Source organism: Natator depressus, chromosome 6, assembly GCF_965152275.1.
Source record: "Natator depressus isolate rNatDep1 chromosome 6, rNatDep2.hap1, whole genome shotgun sequence".
Lineage (NCBI taxonomy): Eukaryota > Metazoa > Chordata > Testudines > Cheloniidae > Natator > Natator depressus.
This window is the reverse complement of record NC_134239.1, coordinates 102036891-102052065: the sequence shown is the minus strand read 5'-3', so window position 1 is coordinate 102052065 and position 15175 is coordinate 102036891. Positions and strand designations below refer to the sequence as shown.

The 15175-nt window shown below is 46.0% G+C and overlaps 1 protein-coding gene across 1 annotated transcript in view; it reads right to left on the bottom strand.

The window, feature by feature from the left end:
* Positions 1-252: 252 nt before the first annotated feature.
* RIN3 (Ras and Rab interactor 3) overlaps positions 253-15175 on the bottom strand; it is a 109171-nt gene continuing 94248 nt past the window's right edge. The window contains exons 8-10 of the mRNA XM_074956141.1: positions 14589-14720; positions 12272-12435; positions 253-2712 (exon numbers count right to left, since the gene is read on the bottom strand). Coding sequence (XP_074812242.1) covers positions 2404-2712; positions 12272-12435; positions 14589-14720 — 605 coding nt within the window. The 3' untranslated portion in view covers positions 253-2403. The remainder of the gene's footprint in view (positions 2713-12271; positions 12436-14588; positions 14721-15175) is intronic.

Here is a 15175-nt window from a genome sequence, read left to right as displayed (position 1 = left end):
CTCGTTTGGTTGGTGACCAGTACAAAGGATCCATATATATTTAATTCTCACATCAAAATAAATGCCAAACTACAGTAGTAGTGAATATAGGGACACGGATTTCAAACCCCAGAGAGAACAACTGTATACTCATTGTTCAGTAATGAGGCTGGGACCCTTTAAAAAGTAATGTAATAAAAATGTAATGGGACTTGTGCGCTCCAGGCTCCTCGTCCCCCCACCCCGCCAAAAAAACCACTGACCATTTCCTCCTTAATGCTAGCTGGATGTAGAAGTTGTGCTGAATGAACAGACTTACACAACCCCCTTTTCTAATCATAACAATGTGTGTTTCCTACTAAGGATAAATCAATCAAACTTGGCCTGTTCCTGTGGTCCTTGGGTAGGATATTCCCGCTACACCGACAGTTACTCCTGTCCTGCGTGGGAAGAACTGGGTCCCTTACATACATTAACATGAGTGGGAACTTTGGCTGAGTAAGGGCTGTGGGATCAGTCCCATGATGGATTAATATCTGTGCTTAAACCAAGGACTCCTATGTCCATTCTTCATTCAAGAAGCAGAAAGCTGGCTTGAGGTTTTGTGTGCTTTTGCATCAGGACATTTTACGGAAAATTCAAGCCTGTAGTGAGATTTCATTGGCAGGTTCTGAGCCCTGGAGAATAGGAGTGGAGAAATCAAAAGGAACTTCAGCAAGTTCAGTCTGCAACAGCATGTATTTACTCATGTAACAACCTGAAGATACAAAAACATCTGAGAAAATAACAGAAGCATCCAGTACTGGCTGAAAAGGAAGTGGTATTTTTTAAAAAAAGTCTCTGACCTTGAGTCCTTTCATTGATCTATTTGAAATCAGAGTTTTTTATAATGAGTGTTGCCTTTTCCATCAGTGTTTTTACACTATCAAGTTATCCACAAATAGGAAGTGATTTTAAAATGATCACACATGGAAATAAATACATGTAACCAGTGTGACAGGGTCGGGCCAGATGGCTACAGGAGAATAATAGAAGGCAGATATATTAGCCCCAGGCTAAGTAGGTCCCTTTTCCCTGGGTAAGGTAACAGGGAAGGTTCCAGAACAATCAGGAACCTTCTGGAGATAATTAAGACAGGCTGATTAGAACACCTGCAGCCAATCAAGAAGCTGCTAGAATCAATTAAGGCAGGCTAATCAGGGCACCTGGGTTTTAAAAAGGAGCTCACTTCAGTTTGTGGTGTGAGTGTGAGGAGCTGGGAGCAAGAGGCACTAGGAGCTGAGAGTGAGAACGCGGACTGTTGGAGGACTGAGGTGTACAAGCATTATCAGACACCAGGAGGAAGGTCCTATAGTGAGGATAAAGAAGGTGTTGGGAGGAGGCCATGGGGAAGTAGCCCAGGAAGTTGTAGCTGTCGCACAGCTGTTCCAGGAGGCCCTCTAGACAGCTGCATTCCATAGGGCCCTGGGCTGGAACCCGGAGTAGAGGGCAGGCCCGGGTTCCCCTCAAATCCTCCCAACTCCTGCTCAGACACAGGAGGAGTCGACCTGGACTGTGGGTTCAGATAAACGGCCAAGCTGAGGGCTGCCGTGAAGCTCCAAGGCGAGCAAATCCGCCAATAAGCGCAAGACCCACCAAGGTAGAGCAGGAACTTTGTACAACAGATTTGATTAAGGCTGTTGTACATCTAAAATGATGGTGATGGAGTTTCAGTCTTTAAGAGGAAAAAAATATATTGATGGAAGTGCGTAAATTACGTAATTCAGTGAAATGTATACCACACAGAAAGGCTTCTTAGCGCACATACAGTATTGGATTTCATGTTCTGTTATTACATGTCTTTCAAAGGTCAGTACGTGTAATATAACATACCAGGATAGAGATGGAGTTCTGCTGCATGATACAATTCTATGCTGCTGAACAGATCAGTCATGATTCATAATTTATTCAAACAGGGTGAAATTCAGCCCTGTGCACTCACCAGCTCTACGCACTCACACCATATAAGTCCTCAAAAATAGGGTTTAAGTTGTGCATTTGCCCTTTAGAGGCCTTCTGCATAGGTGACTTTCACCTATATAACATAATGGGATAGATACTCCTCTGTAAAAACTCCGGAGCAACTGGATTAAGCTCCATTGTCCACATCCGTTATGAGTTTGTTTGTTGCCATAGAGAGGTTTTGAGGTTTAATACTTCAAGTTTTCCAAATTAGGAACATTCCTATGAATGCTCTGTTTGCTTCTGCAAATGAATTCTGCTGAGAAATGCGCAGTAGTGAGACAGCATCTACAACTACTATCCTGTCCAGCACTGCTAAAAGGCTGAGCTCCAGCATGCTCCTGGTGTCAGAAGATCTCATAAGATAAAGTGTCTCAGTCTTTCAAAGACTGCAGCATACACAATACAAGAGCAGTTCTGCCATTATAAAAAGTCTGGCTCTTTGATGACTGAAATCTGTGTCTCTTCCTTGCACAGCAGTTTATAAATAAAATGGAAATCTTTTTTGGGCTCGCTCTTCAGCAGGTAGGATTTTATATGATGGGGGTGGGCATCGTCAGCAAGCTGCAGGCACTTGTCATCAACATGAACAAAGAGCCCATAGTTCTGGGGATCCGACACCTCAAACTTCTCAGCACATTGCTGGCCTAGCTGCTGAGCTGTCGTGTCTATCCGCGAGGCCATCGTCCGTGTCTGGGCATCAGTCTCCAAAAAAGAGATGGAGATGAAATCCTGCAAAGAAAAATATAGAACTAGATATAACACCCAAGTTCAGGCAATAAGGATAGATTGGATACTAAAGATGGGCCTGAGATGCCATGTTCAGAAAAGTTTGTATTAGGATTTTGGTTCAGACCCAGTTCTGGAGCACTTAGGGATTTTCATTAAGAAAACACACAACCAAGGAAATTCACTGTTAGACCCTGATCCCACGAAGCGCTTAGCTTTAAACAAGTAATCCACCCTATTGAAGTAAGTGGGCCTGCTCACATGCTTAAAGTTAAGCACATGTGTAAGTGTTTTGATGTTTTGGGGCCCTAGTGAGAATCTCCCGCTATGCAGAAGGTGCACTCTGAAATCATTCCCACCCTCGTCTGTGAGACATCATCCAGCAAGACAGGAAGCAAAGGAAAGTGCCATCATCATGAGTAGGCCACAAGCCTCTCCTAAGGACATCGGTCCTCACAACCAGATGTCTCACAGGGGCAGGAGAAGAATTGGCCCATGGCAAACCTGGCAGGTAACAACGTGGTGTAGCATCTTCCCTCTCTTGCTTCAGTAGAGTGGAAATAAATGAATGATTGTTGTGGTGGTAAATTCCATTCATGTCCTAGCCTCAACAGTCAGGCCAAGAAAATGATGATTCCATACTTGTTTCTCCCAGGGAAGAATCTTGCATCACAGTTCTAGTCAGCTCATAGCCACAATGGGAAGCACAAGGTTCAACTTCATTCTCATGCACGAAGATTAAAAATTCCCTGCCCTTTGGTCAGAAAGCCCTTTGGTCTTCCAGCTCAAGTAGGAAATCTGAGAAACGTGGGTTATTTTTTAAGATCATAGAATCATAGAATCATAGAATATCAGGGTTGGAAAGGACCCCAGAAGGTCATCTAGTCCAACCCCCTGCTCGAAGCAGGACCAATTCCCAGTTAAATCATCCCAGCCAGGGCTTTGTCAAGCCTGACCTTAAAAACCTCTAAGGAAGGAGATTCTACCACCTCCCTAGGTAACGCATTCCAGTGTTTCACCACCCTCTTAGTGAAAAAGTTTTTCCTAATATCCAATCTAAACCTCCCCCATTGCAACTTGAGACCATTACTCCTCGTTCTGTCATCTGCTACCATTGAGAACAGTCTAGAGCCATCCTCTTTGGAACCCCCTTTCAGGTAGTTGAAAGCAGCTATCAAATCCCCCCTCATTCTTCTCTTCTGCAGACTAAACAATCCCAGCTCCCTCAGCCTCTCTTCATAAGTCATGTGCTCTAGACCCCTAATCATTTTTGTTGCCCTTCGCTGGACTCTCTCCAATTTATCCACATCCTTCTTGTAGTGTGGGGCCCAAAACTGGACACAGTACTCCAGATGAGGCCTCACCAGTGTCGAATAGAGGGGAACGATCACGTCCCTCGATCTGCTCGCTATGCCCCTACTTATACATCCCAAAATGCCATTGGCCTTCTTGGCAACAATGGCACACTGTTGACTCATATCCAGCTTCTCGTCCACTGTCACCCCTAGGTCCTTTTCCGCAGAACTGCTGCCTAGCCATTCGGTCCCTAGTCTGTAGCGGTGCATTGGATTCTTCCATCCTAAGTGCAGGACCCTGCACTTATCCTTATTGAACCTCATCAGATTTCTTTTGGCCCAATCCTCCAATTTGTCTAGGTCCTTCTGTATCCTATCCCTCCCCTCCAGCGTATCTACCACTCCTCCCAGTTTAGTATCATCCGCAAATTTGCTGAGAGTGCAATCCACACCATCCTCCAGATCATTTATGAAGATATTGAACAAAACCGGCCCCAGGACCGACCCCTGGGGCACACCACTTGACACCGGCTGCCAACTAGACATGGAGCCATTGATCACTACCCGTTGAGCCCGACAATCTAGCCAGCTTTCTACCCACCTTATAGTGCATTCATCCAGCCCATACTTCCTTAACTTGCTGACAAGAATACTGTGGGAGACCGTGTCAAAAGCTTTGCTAAAGTCAAGAAACAATACATCCACTGCTTTCCCTTCATCCACAGAACCAGTAATCTCATCATAAAAGGCGATTAGATTAGTCAGGCATGACCTTCCCTTGGTGAATCCATGCTGACTGTTCCTGATCACTTTCCTCTCATGTAAGTGCTTCAGGATTGATTCTTTGAGGACCTGCTCCATGATTTTTCCAGGGACTGAGGTGAGGCTGACTGGCCTGTAGTTCCCAGGATCCTCCTTCTTCCCTTTTTTAAAGATTGGCACTACATTAGCCTTTTTCCAGTCATCCGGGACTTCCCCCGTTCGCCACGAGTTTTCAAAGATAATGGCCAAGGGCTCTGCAATCACAGCCGCCAATTCCTTCAGCACTCTCGGATGCAACTCGTCCGGCCCCATGGACTTGTGCACGTCCAGCTTTTCTAAATAGTCCCTAACCACCTCTATCTCCACAGAGGGCTGGCCATCTCTTCCCCATTCTGTGATGCCCAGCGCAGCAGTCTGGGAGCTGACCTTGTTAGTGAAAACAGAGGCAAAAAAAGCATTGAGTACATTAGCTTTTTCCACATCCTCTGTCACTAGGTTGCCTCCCTCATTCAGTAAGGGGCCCACACTTTCCTTGGCTTTCTTCTTGTTGCCAACATACCTGAAGAAACCCTTCTTGTTACTCTTGACATCTCTTGCTAGCTGCAGCTCCAGGTGCGATTTGGCCCTCCTGATATCTTTCCTACATGCCCGAGCAATATTTTTATACTCTTCCCTGGTCATATGTCCAACCTTCCACTTCTTGTAAGCTTCTTTTTTATGTTTAAGATCCGCTAGGATTTCACCATTAAGCCAAGCTGGTCGCCTGCCATATTTACTATTCTTTCGACTCATCGGGATGGTTTGTCCCTGTAACCTCAACAGGGATTCCTTGAAATACAGCCAGCTCTCCTGGACTCCCTTCCCCTTCATGTTAGTCCCCCAGGGGATCCTGGCCATCTGTTCCCTGAGGGAGTCGAAGTCTGCTTTCCTGAAGTCCAGGGTCCGTATCCTGCTGCTTACCTTTCTTCCCTGCGTCAGGATCCTGAACTCAACCAACTCATGGTCACTGCCTCCCAGATTCCCATCCACTTTTGCTTCCCCCACTAATTCTACCCGGTTTGTGAGCAGCAGGTCAAGAAAAGCGCCCCCCCTAGTTGGCTCCCCTAGCACTTGCGCCAGGAAATTGTCCCCTACGCTTTCCAAAAACTTCCTGGATTGTCTATGCACCGCTGTATTGCTCTCCCAGCAGATATCAGGAAAATTAAAGTCACCCATGAGAATCAGGGCATGCGATCTAGTAGCTTCCGTGAGTTGCCGGAAGAAAGCCTCATCCACCTCATCCCCCTGGTCCTGACCTGGTGGAGGACTCTGACTCTTGAAAAATGAGACAGCTTTGAAAAGAGACAGTAAAAACTTCTATAGAATTGCAAAATATTCCTACTAACAGTTCATCTAGACCAGTGGTTCTCAACCCACAGCCCAATCAGCACACAGCTGCGGCCCATGTGACATCCTCAGGGCCATATGGGTAGTATATATATATTGTGTGGATGAGGCCAACATAACACAGAGAGAGCAGCATGTGCAGCCCACAATGATGAATAGGTTGAGAACCACTGATCTGGACCATTCCCCAGCCAGTGGCAGGCTCTTCTCTCCTGCATATTTTCCAGTGATTTGTCCAGCCTATCGTGAAATGGCTCAAGGGAAGGGTAATTTGGACAAATGTGTAAAAGGCAGTGAAGTGTTTCTTCATGGATGTTCCTTTTGTGACAAAGGGAGCACTGGATAACTCCAGCACTGCCAAAACGCAAGGGCTGTCCACAGCAACTTCTGTTCACTCTCCTCTTCGACTTTTGTTGTTAAGGGCTTCCTTGTACTATACGGTTAGTAACTAATCAGGCCTCTCACTGAGAGAAATGATCTTTGCTGCCACCTTGTGGTTGAAAATAAGGATGAATGTAAACTGTTTTTAAAATTCATTTTGTGCTTGGGGAAGGTGCTGGTTTGGCAGCATATTTATCCACTGACCAGGTGCAACACAAGAAGCAGCTACAGAAGTGTTCACAGCCTGTCCTGCCTGAGTGCCACACCTCTGACTTGGAAGGACATCTAGGGAGGAGAGGATAACCCAGTCTCCCTGCTCTATTCTGTCCGTGGCTTCTCTACCGAGACTGACAGGAGTGGTTATTAGCGTCAACTCTGAGAATGTTTTTTATAATGGGGAGAGCTCTCCAAGTAGTCACTGGAGAGAGACAGCCATCTCATTAATAACAATTGTCAACCTCCACTGGCATAAACCCTATTCAAGCTGCTTCTACTATGGATGTAGAAGCCCTCTACACCAACATTCCACACAAAGATGGACTACAAGCTATCGGGAACAGTATCCCCAATAATGTCATGGCAAACCTGGTGGCTGAACTTTGTGACTTTGTCCTCACCCACAACTATTTCACATTTGGGGACAACATATACCTTCAAGTCAGCAGCACTGCTCTGGGTACCCGCGTGGCCCCACAGTACACTAACATTTTTATGGCTGACTTAGAACAACGCTTCCTCAGCTCTCGTCCCCTAATGCCCCTACTCTACTTGTGCTACACTGAGGACATCTTCATCATCTGGACCCATGGAAAAGGAGCCCTTGAGGAATTCCACCATGATTTCAACAATTTCCATCCCACCATCAACCTCAGCATAGACCAATTCACACAAGCGGTTCATTTCCTGGATACTACTGTGCTAATAAGCGATGGTCACATAAACACCACCCTATACCGGAAACCTGCTGACTGCTGTTCCTACCTACATGCCTCCAGCTTCCATCCAGGACACACCACACAATCCATTGTCTACAGCCAAGCTCTAAGATACAACCACATTTGCTCCAACCCCTCAGACAGAGACAAACACCTACAAGATCTCTATCAAGCGTTCTTACAACTACAATACCCACCTGCTGAAGTGAAAAAACAGATTGACAGAGCCAGAAGAGTACCCAGAAGTTACCTACTACAGGACAGGCCCAACAAAGAAATAACAGAATGCCACTAGCTGTCACCTTCAGCCCCCAACTAAAACCTCTCCAGCGCATCATCACAGATTTACAACCTATCCTGAAAAATGATCCCTCACTCTCACAGATCTTGGGAGACAGACCAGTCCTCATTTACAGACAGCCCCCCAACCTGAAGCAGATACTCTCCAGCAACCACACACCACACAACAAAAACACTAACCCAGGAACCTATCCTTGCAACAAAGCCCAATGCCAACTCTGTCCACATATTTATTCAAGTGGCACCATCATAGGACCTAATCACATTAGCCACACCATCAGGGGCTCGTTCACCTGCACATCTACCAATGTGATATATGCCATCATGTGCCAGCAATGCCCCTCTGCCATGTACATTGGCCAAACTGGACAGTCTACACAAAAGAATAAATGGACACAAATCTGACATCAGGAATCATAACATGCAGAAACCGGTAGGAGAACACTTCAACCTCTCTGGCACTCAGTAAAAGATTAAGGGTGGCAATTTTGCAACAGAAAAGCTTCAAAAACAGACTCCAACGAGAAACTGCTGAGCTTGAATTAATATGCAAACTAGATACCATTAACTTGGGTTTGAATAGAGACTGGGAGTGGCTGGGTCATCACACATATTGAATCTATTTCCCTAAGTTAAGTATCCTCACACCTTCTTGTCAACTGTCTAAATGGGCCATCTTGATTATCACTACAAAAGTTTTTTTCTCCTGCTGATAATAGCTCATCTTATCTAATTAGCCTCTTACAGTTTGTATGGCAACTTCCACCTTCTCTGTATGTGTATATATATTTATTTTCTTACTATATGTTCCATTCTGTGCATCCGATGAAGTGGGCGGTAGCCCACGAAAGCTTATGCTCTCATAAATTTGTTAGCCTCTAAGGTGCCACAAGTACACTTGTTCTTTTTGTGGATATAGACTAACACGGCTGCTACTCTGAAACCAGCCCTCGGTAGGTTAGTTACGTCCACCTTGTCCTTCTCCAGGACATCCCACAGTCTTTATTTTCTCCTGAGGGCATTCTGTGCGTGCGAGTGCGCGCGCACATGCACACACACAATTTGCAGAATTTTAAAATCTTGTGCACAGAATTTTTTTTTATTTGTCACATAAATGTGGAGGCTCCAGCATGGCAGTGGGGAGCACAGGCCACTGGCTGCACAGAGGTGGGGGATCACTGTGCAGCTTCCCCCTGGGACACAGACTCAGCGGTGAGGCTGCACCCAATCCTGACACAGCGCAAGGCCCAGGCCTGCCCCAGAAACACTCCAGGGCCCTGCCCCTCTGTGCCAGGTGGACTAAGTATGGGCAGGCAGGCTCAGCAAAGCAGGATCCAAGCGTGGAGGGGCTTAGTGTGGGGGGATCCAGGTGTGGGTGGAGAGGGTTCTGTGTGGGGCAGTCTGGGTGCGAGCGGCTCAGTGGGAATCCGGGTGGGGGGGGGGATCTGGATGCACAGGGTCTTGTTGCAGGGTTCTGGGTGCAATGGAAATGGGACTCTGCAGGAGGGTCCAGGTGAAGGTAGTTGGGGCTCAGCAGGAGAGGTGTCTGGGTGCGGGGGGCTCAGTAGTGGGTCCAGATGCTGGGGGAGTGGAGCTCAGTGGGGTGGGGATCCAGGTGCAGTTCGTTGGGGCTCAGTAGGGTAGGGATCCGGGTGCAGGTGGCTCGTCATGGTGGTCCAGGTGCAGGGGGAATGGGCTCATTGGGGGGGGGTTCTGTGTACAGGGGGGTGAGGCTCAGCAGGAGGGTCTGGGTATGAGGGGGTCTGGCTGCATGGGGGTTGGGTGGATGTGGGAACAGCTCCCTGTACAGTGATCCCTCCTCCTGAGGAGTGATGGGTGCAGGAAGCATGGGGGGGGGGGAGGGGAGTTTGCAGAACTTCCTCCAGCCGGGGGAGGAATCTGTGGGTGGGTCTAACACAGCCCTCGATGCCGTGCAGGGGAAGAGGAAGTCCCATCCTCCCCAGCCCAGCCAGGACTAGCAGCTGAGCCCAGTGCTGGGTAGGAGCCACCAGCTGGGTCTTCCCCAGTCCTGCCTCCTGCCCCACAGTGATTTACCTCTCTATTGGCTGCCCTGGGCACCAAAATCATACTGCTGGGGAGGGTCACATGACTGCTTTTGTGGCTTCTTTTTCCTTCCCATCAGAAAGTCTTTTTTCTGCAGGGAAGCAAAGAAATCTGCTGGGGACATAAATTCTGTGCATGTGCAGTGGCGCAGAATTCTCCCAAGAGTAAATTTATTACACCTCCCACACAAGCCAACTAGAGGAAGTGTTTCAAGGAGGTATTGTACTCATGACAGAAGAGAGGCCTATTAAATAGGGGGTGGACTGGGCCTTTATTTTCAGTTACATCCTCTTGTTCATCAGCTATTAAATAACTGGCATTTATGTTCTCTATCCCAACTAGTTCAAAGAGATCCTTTCCAAACTGTGTTTATGGACACATTCTCCCATCAGTGTGTATATGTGGTTGTTGATAATGCTAATGGGAAACAGAATATATCCATTAATCCAGAAGAATATGTCCATTCAGATTTTCACCTTGTCTTCAGAACTCAGATGATATTGCCCTGGGATTAACCTCATTGCCTCTGCCTGCCTACAGATTTACAAATTCTCCACTCTTTTTTCTTTTCCCTGCCTTTAGTGCAATCTCCTTGTAATTTCTTTGAATTCCATCATTACAATAGTAAACCCTTTGGGTTGCCTAGGGGAATTCCTAGGAGGGACCTTTGATGTGGGGTGCTAGGGATCAGCATCTGGTCCACAGCTCAGATCCTGAATTAGGTCATCAGTGAAAAGGAGTTTGCTGAGTTTAAAAGCCATCTTGGGTAACTTTATGATCAGTACTGATGTCCCTCAAGGGCAATGTCTGTTGTATTTCTGTGTATGTATAATATCTAATCAGGGCAACCTCTTGCTGTCCAGGCTCCCTACTTCTCCTCTCAACTCTGTTCAAAATTCTGCTGCAAAAATCATCTTCCTCCTCTGATATTAAAACTAGGCCATGCCCCTGTTGGTATCCCCTCAATGGATTCCACTAGCCTTCGCATCAGTCTCACTCTTAAGAGATTGTTGGAGGCTGCTGTGACAAATATGGCAATTTCCTGACTTACCCCTGGGAGACGTCTATTGTATTCAATGAGTGGTTCATGTATTATTGTGGGCCAGGACGGCATGTAACTTCTTGAGGGAGGAGCTGTGACAGATGTAAGACCTGGATGATCAAATGACTATATTGAACAATCTGCCAGACAAAAATGGACTTTTGGGACCGTACGTATGAAATGGATTTTCTGGGCCATATGTGGGGGAGGTGAATGCAAATCCCTCACCTTTGGTTATGAAAAAACCAGCCTTCTGAAGCTATGCCCTGAGCGGGGGAGAGAGGGGATTGTCAGCTGATTACCTGTTACATGAGGCCAAGATCAAAGGCCCCAGCTGTATAGTGGAAAGACGGAGCTATTCATGAGGGTGCTAGTTCTGAGCTGAAGCTGTTCTGAACTGTTCACCACAGAAAACACCCTTGGTGGGGTTTGAAGGACTGACTCCTACCAGAGCCCTTGTTTGCGCTGGGGAGCATGGTGATATCTGATAAGCTTATGAGTACATGTGTAGGTTCTTTGATGGGTTTTAATATGTTTTCTCTGTAGTACTTTCACCTTCAGAGTAAAGGTGCTTGTTTAGAAAGAGCTGTGTGGTAACTTGTGACTGCTGGCAATTACAGCTGTTCGCAGCCTTTGATGAGAAGGCAAAGTGCACTTGCTGGCCTGTCTAGGATGCCTGGCTTGCTGGGAATATCACAGTGTAGGCAGGAAACAGTGCAGCCTGGAAAAACGCTGGTCAGAAGGGACAGAACCGTGGGTCTACGCACAGGAGAGATGACAGCTGAGGGGCTGGGAGCCCAGACTGGCTGCCCTTGAGGGGCCATGGAGGGCAGGGCTGGATTTACACCTTACGCGCCCCTAGGCACAGCATCTTCAGCGCTCCCCACCTGCCTACAGCTGACTTTCGTGCTGCACACAGTTTTAGAGAGGTAAGGCGCCCCTAGAATGCCAGAGCCGATACATGCCTACTGTGCCTAACTGGAAATCCAGCCCTGATGGAGGGGAGATACAGATGCAGTTGACCTAAACTGTGACAACTGATATCGGTATCTCTTAGTTCTTTATTTTCATTTCTTTCTGCTCCTCCTCTTCTTCCCCCTGCTCACACCTCCCACTTCTCACAGATCCCTTTGTAGCTTTCTTCCATTCTGCACTTCCTTGCTTCTTCCATGGTGCCCAGCACAGAATGTAAGCTCTTGGGGATAGGAACTTTGACTTCCTCTGTCCACAGTGCAGTGCCTAGCAAGCAGATGGCGTGCACTGAGTAATAGTGTTACTAATTGCGGGGAATAATTTGCTGCCCTGTTTGAAGCCTGGTTTCCAGTTGGAATTTTGATCTGCTTCTCACACTGTGAAAGCCGCACTCTCCACCACCCCCTTCTCCCAGAGCCGCTGACCTGCACAGACGAGCGGGACGCCCGGGCCTTGTTGAGCGTTCGCCGCCTCTCCCAGCGGTGAATGGAATCCTGCACTTCCATGCTCAGCTGCCGAGTTACTGTTATCTTATCATAGTTCTTGATGTGCTCCAGAGCCCCGTAGGTGGTAGTTAAGTAATAGGAACCTACAAAAAAGACAAGAAGGTCCCAAATCATCATCACACCTGAATCTACCATTACTTTGTCCTTCCCTCCTTCCTGCTTCTATGTTCATTCACCCGCTGTGAATTGTTTAAATCTGAGATGGTGAGCTCTGTGGGGCACGGATTGTCTTTGCGTTGGTTGTACAGTGGGGCTCTGACCTTTGTTTGGCATGTGTAGGTGTGATAGCAATAGAAATAATAAACAACTATCACAGTGCTCTTCATTCCATTCTGCTTGATGTAGCTGGAGATGTAACACATGCTACCTAACCTGCTTGTGTCACTTCCTTCTCTCACAGCTGGAAGTAGCAGTGACTGCAGGCTGGCGGGGCTGTGGGTTTTAATTGATATCTTAAGGTTCAACATAGAAGTCATGTAAATTAATACAGCATCCTCTTTCCTGGATAAACCCAAATCACCAACCTTCCCTTAGACTGTAAACTCTTTGGAGCTGGGACTGTCCTTTCATTCAGTGTTTGTACAGCACCTAGCACTATGGGGGTCCTTGTCCATGATTGGGGCTCCTAGGTGCCATGGTAATACAGCTAATAATAATGTACCTGTATACAACTGCGCAGGAATAAGTAACTAGAGTGGAATGAATCATTTATATTTCAGTTCCGTGGCCCAAATGAAAAACCAAAACATATTTCATTTTTGGTCAAACAGAACATTTTTCAACCTGAAGCAAAATCTTTTTTTTGTTTTCATTTAATCTAGGGGTGTTTTTTTTTAACCTTTTAAAATAAAGCTAGCTAAATGTTGAAATGAAACCTTGTTTCAAAATGAAAACATTCAATATTTTGTTTTAAACATGTTGGAATAAAACATTTTGACTTTTTTTGAAAAAAAAAAAAAACCTCTCTTTTCCAACTGCAACTGTTCATCAAATTCAACCCAAATTTGTGAATAGTTTTAGTCGACCCCCAAACTGTATTTTTCAGTGAACGTACTATTGGTTCAAAAAAATTTCACCCGGTCTATTAGTAACTAACTAACTTAGAGAGGGAAAGGATCCTGTATAGACTAAGGTAAAAGGTTGGGATTTGAGACCAGATCAAACTGGTGTTCACTTTCCGATTTTAACTGGATGGAGCTGAAGTCCCGCAAGCTGTTCTTGCGAGATCCATGCTAGAAACAAAATTGTAGGGGCAGGTTCACGTCCAGGGATTTGAACCCAAATTCAAAGGGATTTGGATTTGAGGTCCTGAGTCTGACCATCTCTAACTGGTATCTTTCACAGTTCTTGCTGGCTTCCGGGTTTGTCTACTCATTCTTTATGAAAACAAACGAAAAAACTAAGAGCCTGCAGATGACCAAAATGGCCACTAGATGGCAATTCTGCCACACACATACCCTCCCCCTGCGGGGTGCTCTGTGGGCTCTCTCTAGCTATTCCTCTGATTGTCAATGAAACTCACAGTAACTATCACGGCTGGCCAGACAAATGATATTTAGAAAACACTTTACTTCAAAACAATATTTTCAGAAACACACCAGTCTCCAAGCACAGGAGGCAAAGTAATTCAATTTTCCCTCTTCAGAGAGATCCCACCCCTGCAGTGAATGTTACTCCAGCCCCTTTGGACCATCACCGGGTATTTATCACTCAGATAACATTGCCAAAGGGGTCAGCTGGTTTACACAAACATCCTGGAGGTTGACAATTAGGCATGATCAAAGACATACCAACCAATTAAAGCAAAAGGATCTTTTCTCATTAGAATAATTAAAAACTTTAGCAGAATGTACTGTAGTACCAAAGTTTATTTTTAAATTGAGAGCTGTTAAGTTTCTAACACCTGGGCCAAGGTCTTCAAAATGTCTCTGCCTCTTACGTCTGTATTTAGGTAGCTAAATTAGTGGTTTGATTTTCAGTATGGCTGAGCACCTGCCGCTCTAAATGAGGTCAGTGGGAGCTTCTGGGTTCTCAGCATTTTTGAAAATCTGCTGATATATTTAGAAACCAAACATTGGGTCACACCATTCTGAGGCATATGGGGGAAGCTTACACTACTGCTACCTGACCCTAGCTAGAGCTCTTATCTATTTCACAAACCCTACAGGCATCCCGCAGAGAAATACATAATCATTTCAGAAGGGAACATGAAACATGAGAGGAGGCTCTTTCTCACCCTCGCCCAGCTGCAGAGCAGGGTCCATGAGCTCCATCATATACTCCACATTCAGAAGCACCTCAGTCAGGTTGCTGCGGGCCAACACGTACATGAGCACTGGGAGGAAATCATCTGCACCATAAGGCTTCCCTGCAACCAAGAGGAACACATCCAGGTATCAACAGGTTATCCAGAAAAGAGATGGTTCTGATACAGAAGTGCCAACTTCCCATTAAATGACTCCTACATGGACAATTTCCTTTCAGATTACTTCAGCTAAAGGGTTCATAGCTAAAAAATGCCAATGAAAGGACACTGAAAATTCTAAAATTAAACAACAGTCAAACATGAAAAAACACCGCCTAACACTAAACCTCAAGCAAAAAATATCAGGTTGAAGACTCCTAGTGGGCTCTATTTTACGATTCTTTACCAACTAAAATCAAAATGTGTTAGTTATTATGAAACACAAATGAGAGAGAATTGTGGATTGACACAAAGGCTGAATTCTTCTCTCTTGAAGTTCGGTCTGTTGCTGTTCAAAAGTGCAGTACCTGAGTTGTTCCCATCAGTAGAGTGGATTACAAACTCGTGTACCCTTTGGG